A 5,369-nucleotide genomic window follows, 5' to 3' on the forward strand; every position below is an offset into this window, starting at 1 on the left:
AACTGCATTCCAGAAACAATCGTTAAGAAAGAAAGGTGCATATAGGGTTAAACACTTAAAAAGTATTTCAGATAGATTATTAGCGTTTTATGAGATTATTAGGGTTTTTTTATTAAGTTAATAATGCTTTTAATAATGAAAGGATAGCCTTTCCTGTAAGATTGCATTGGAAGGGGTAGATTCGGCGCTGTCCGTGGTGCTGAACGGCATCCTGTCACGGAGCCGATAGGGATCCGGTGCTGTCCGATGCCCCAGAGCCCCGCGGGGTGTACGGGGGCCAGGTGTCGGGGTTGATATATCGCTGGCGCTTCATCCACCCTATTTACTAAAAGCCCCCTCCGGGAGACCCCTCCAGTGCGCAGCCTCCGTCTCTCCTCCACTTCTCCCGTTAGAAGATGGCGCTGAGCCGCTTCCTCTTCGCCCAGTGCGTGCTCTATTTCCTCGCCTTCCTCTTCAGCTTTGTCGCCGTTGTGCCGCTTTCGGAGAACAGCTCGGACTTCCTCGGGAAATGCCTGCTGTTCACGGAGGGCGTTTGGCTGAGTGTGAACGGCACCGCGGAGAGGGAGCACTTCACGGTGGAGGAGTGGGGGCCCGGGTCCGCCTGCAGCTTCAGCCTCTTCACCGGCCTGCTCTCCCTGCTGGTCGCGGCCCTGCAAGCCTGGAGGACGGTGTACTTCCTGTGCAAGGGCCATGAGGAGTGAGTATCGCACATAGTATCCCCTGCAGCAGGATATGAGGAGCGAGTATCACACATAGTATCCCCTGCAGCAGGATATGAGGAGAGAGTATCACACATAGTATCCCCTGCAGCAGGATATGAGGAGCGAGTATCACACAGTATCCCCTGCAGCAGGATATGAGGAGCGAGTATCACACATAGTATCCCCTGCAGCAGGATATGAGGAGCGAGTATCACACATAGTATCCCCTGCAGCAGGATATGAGGAGCGAGTATCGCACATAGTATCCCCTGCAGCAGTATATGAGGAGCGAGTATCTCACATAGTATGCTCTGCAGCAGGATATGAGGAGCGAGTATCACACATAGTATCCCCTGCAGCAGTATATGAGGAGCGAGTATCACACATAGTATGCTCTGCAGCAGGATATGAGGAGCGAGTATCACACATAGTATCCCCTGCAGCAGGATATGAGGAGCGAGTATCACACATAGTATCCCCTGCAGCAGTATATGAGGAGCGAGTATCACACATAGTATCCCCTGCAGCAGCGTATGAGGAGCGAGTATCACACATAGTATCCCCTGCAGCAGGATATGAGGAGCGAGTATCACACATAGTATCCCCTGCAGCAGGATATGAGGAGTGAGTATCACGCATTGAATGCTCTGCAGCAGGATATGAGGAGCGAGTATCACACATAGTATCCCCTGCAGCAGGATATGAGGAGTGAGTATCACACATAGTATGCTCTGCAGCAGGATATGAGTAGCGAGTATCACACATAGTAGCCCCTGCAGCAGGATATGAGGAGCGAGTATCACACATAGTATCCCCTGCAGCAGGATATGAGGAGCGAGTATGACACATAGTATCCCCTGCAGCAGGATATGAGGAGTGAGTATCGCACATTGTATGCTCTGCAGCAGGATATGAGGAGCGCGTATCACACATAGTATGCTCTGCAGCGGTATATGAGGAGCGAGTATCGCACACAGCATACTCTGCAGCAGTATGTGAGGAGCGAGTATCACACATAGTATGCTCTGCAGCAGGATATGCGTAGTGAGTATCACACATAGTATGCTCTGCAGCAGGATATGCGTAGTGAGTATCACACATAGTATCCCCTGCAGCAGGATATGAGGAGCGAGTATCACACATAGTATCCCCTGCAGCAGGATATGAGGAGCGAGTATCACACATAGTATCCCCTGCAGCAGGATATGAGGAGCGAGTATCACACATAGTATCCTCTGCAGCAGGATATGAGGAGCGAGTATCACACATAGTATCCCCTGGTGCAGGATATGAGGAGCGAGTATCACACATAGTATCCCCTGGTGCAGGATATGAGGAGCGAGTATCACACATAGTATCCCCTGCAGCAGGATATGAGGAGCGAGTATCACACATAGTATCCTCTGCAGCAGGATATGAGGAGCGAGTATCACACATAGTATCCCCTGGTGCAGGATATGAGGAGCGAGTATCACACATAGTATCCCCTGCAGCAGGATATGAGGAGCGAGTATCACACATTGTATTCAGGCACTGAGTAGATCCTGACAGCATTAGAGAAGTATTGTGATGGGTATTTGTACCACAGGATGTTGATCACTGATAACCACGACTAATGTTGGAGCTTCTCTGCCGAAATGTACAGGATCCGTACAACGCTTTCCCCGTCTCTGTGATGGCCGAATTCCAATTGACCAATGGGGAAGGCTCGATGGCTTCAGCCAGTTTGCATAAAAAAAAAGTTCTGTTAGATCTCAAAAGTTTTGATTGCCCTCTACTATAATACAAACCTCTGCTTCATCATCACAACAAATAAAAAGAGCCAGCGAGTTTGATTGCATTACATCTACCCGACTGACTGGTAACGGGCGTGTGGTGTGGGGCGTCGTTAGTAGACCGTTTATAATTTATAGTTCAGAATCTCATTAGAAACAAAATAATAACAGGCTTTAACTGACAGGGATAATGAGACTGAAAAAGGATGATCTCGGGTCTTCTCGTATCTCCTCGGTGTTATTAATTACCGGAGGTGTCTTTGGAGACCACTTATCCCGGGTAGATGCCGGTCGTGTGCTCTGCGGAGTGTGTGCTGATGCTGTTTAGACTCACATGGGTTATATTATCTTCTCTTTTTCCTGCAGCTCCTTCTTTTATGCCTTTGTGAATCTGCTGATCAGCGCCTTTGTGGTTTTCGTCATCTTTGTTGCCAGTACGATAGTGAGCGTCGGGTTTAACATGTGGTGCGACACAATCACAGAGAAAGGAACCATGCACAACAGGTTAGTAGAACATCTACAAGATCAACGCGTTCCTCCGTGAAGTTATTTCCAAAGCAGCCTTGGCTTGGAGAATACACAAGATCATTTTTCGTGTCCCAAAAACTAATACATTAAGACCACACGGTTCCATGACGAGGGTCTAGAACCAAAACCAGGTCATCGATGGGTCCTTCAAGATTCACTGCCATTTAAAACATTACCAAAGTATGGCAGCACCGTGAATTGCCTACTGCAGACTTCTACATGACCGATAATACTAAAAAAAATATAAAAAAAATCACCATTTATAGATTATAGTTGTGTTACTTGGTATCGGGTCACAGGTCACGGAATACCTTATGGTTTGAATGCATTACAAAAATAATTGAGTTACCCCGAAGCAAGTATTATTTAGGCCGCTTTCTAAAAATATCAGTTCGTTGATGTATTTGTTGATTGACTTTTTTATTTGTTTATTGATTCATTCCAAATAATGCCCCCTAATAGTTGTTTTTGCCTCCAGCTGCGAAGAGCTACAGGAGAGAGATCTTGAACTCAACGTGGAGAGCTCGTCATTTTATGACCAGTTTGCCGTTGCAGAAGTAAGTCAACCGGATTCCTAATTACTGTGAATTCAAGTGATTTTTTTTTAATAATTGGTGATTATTTTGTTGGTTTATCACTAAGGAAGCTAGAGGAATGTCATATCTGCATTATTCTGGAACATGTTAAATTCTGTCCTTCACAAGTGATGGACAGGGGTACTGACCTTGTGAAATTCATCAGTTACATCACATATTCCCAATTTAAATGCAAATGTAAGGTGTAAAGGACACGCCATTGATTTTTTTCCACGTGCTTCATTCATAGATTTTGTAAGTTGTCCTCTGAGAATTCTACTCTGCAACACTTCTCTTTGGAGATGACTTTAATTTCTTCTGCATAGCAGTCATTGGCGTTTAGTTATAATGGGTGATAGGCGATAAAACCCTCCTCTGTGATATGCACGGTAAGAATTGCACACCAGAGAACACCTGCATGCGCGAGAAAGGTCTGCAAGTCTTCTAATTTCATCAAAGCCGGTGAATATTTCTAGAATGTGCGTCGATATCATTTCAGAGGCATGGGGGAAGGAACGTCAGGCGCATTTACATTAACAGCAGAGCATAAAATGTATTTTATTAATTGTCCTTAACATTCTGAGCTCTTAGCAAAAAGGGGCATCAGGGGAGGAAAGAGGGGCATCAGGGGAGGAAAGAGGGGCAGTGGGATTTGGGTCACAAAAAGGGGCTCTCCATTTGGGAGGTATGGAAAACTATAAGTTAATATTTAGCTACATCAAAGGTTTATCTAATTGTTACGTATTAGTATCCGACAGATGCACTTACCCACTGGGGTAAAAGTTCAATCTAATATCGCGCACCTGGTTGAGAGCCAGGTGTTTGGGGTAAAATGCCGGTTATATATATGTATATTGTTATTGTATATGTGCATTAATGTGAAATGTGTTCGGTTTTAGCAGTTGATGTGATCATCGGCTGCTATAGCTGATGTACCGGAGGTTGCTTAGCCATGTTCCGGAATCGGTGGCGTAATGGACCCTACTTTGTTCTGTTTATCTCTGTTGTAGTTTGGATTATGGGCGTCCTGGCTGACCTGGTTGGGTATATCGGTTCTTGCGTTCTTGAAAGTCTACCACAATTTCAGACAGGAGGATCTGCTGGACAGCCTGATTTATGAGAAAGAGCACCTGATCGGAAAATCCCCTTCACAAAACTCTATGCAGGGAGAGAAAAATGGCATGATTTAATACCCGTGTCATCGTGTTCTACGGTGTTAACTCGCTATATTCCATTATTTTATAAATGAGCAATTCGCTTCTTACCGAGACATATAACACGCTCCTTATGTACACCAATACATGTTAATATCCTCCAAAAAAACAAACAAAAAACCCCAGATTCAAATAATCAAAGATTATTCATGAAACTGTGAGTTTGTAGTTGAGTTGAGGGGGAATTAAACATTTCAGTTTGCCAACTTCACTATGCATGAAGAAAAGCCAGACCCAAACTCATAGTTTGGTCAATAAACCCCTCCGAGGTCCACTAAACCATGTAATAAGTCTCCGTGCAACCCCACAAGGTAAACGCATTACAAAAATGTAACTAAGGAGCGAAAAACTAAACATTTTTTTTTATTTCTTTTGTGAAATTAAAAGATGTTCAAGGTTTCAGGGTTGACTTAGTAACTTCATGGTCCCCAAAGTTACGTCCCATGAGAAAAAAAAGGATCTTTACAGTGACATAACACAAAATCCTGGGCACCCTCTTGCGCAAGCTGTGTCTAAAAGGCTGCTATTAAACGTGTGAAATTAGTGCTTATTTGCACTTACATTATGGAGCAAATA

General features: G+C 44.8%; 1 protein-coding gene across 1 annotated transcript; it reads left to right on the top strand.

Moving 5' to 3' along the window:
* The first annotated feature begins 297 nt into the window (after nucleotides 1–297).
* TMEM179 (transmembrane protein 179) lies at nucleotides 298–5,122 on the top strand. The gene is made up of 4 exons (XM_053475129.1): nucleotides 298–697; nucleotides 2,843–2,980; nucleotides 3,483–3,561; nucleotides 4,590–5,122. The coding sequence occupies exons 1-4, from the start codon at nucleotides 396–398 to the stop codon at nucleotides 4,767–4,769; spliced, it is 699 nt and encodes a 232-aa protein (XP_053331104.1). The 5' UTR covers nucleotides 298–395; the 3' UTR covers nucleotides 4,770–5,122.
* The last annotated feature ends 247 nt before the right edge of the window (nucleotides 5,123–5,369 follow it).

The sequence above is a fragment of the Spea bombifrons genome, chromosome 9 (genome assembly GCF_027358695.1).
Source record: "Spea bombifrons isolate aSpeBom1 chromosome 9, aSpeBom1.2.pri, whole genome shotgun sequence".
Classification (NCBI taxonomy): domain Eukaryota; kingdom Metazoa; phylum Chordata; class Amphibia; order Anura; family Pelobatidae; genus Spea; species Spea bombifrons.

Coding starts and splice junctions, on each gene's coding strand:
- TMEM179 (XM_053475129.1), top strand. CDS start 396: ATGGCGCTGAGCCGCTTCCTCTTCGCCCAGTGCGTGCTCTATTTCCTC. Junction 698..2,842: donor CTGTGCAAGGGCCATGAGGA/GTGAGTATCGCA, acceptor TTTTTCCTGCAG/CTCCTTCTTTTATGCCTTTG. Junction 2,981..3,482: donor AAAGGAACCATGCACAACAG/GTTAGTAGAACA, acceptor TTTTGCCTCCAG/CTGCGAAGAGCTACAGGAGA.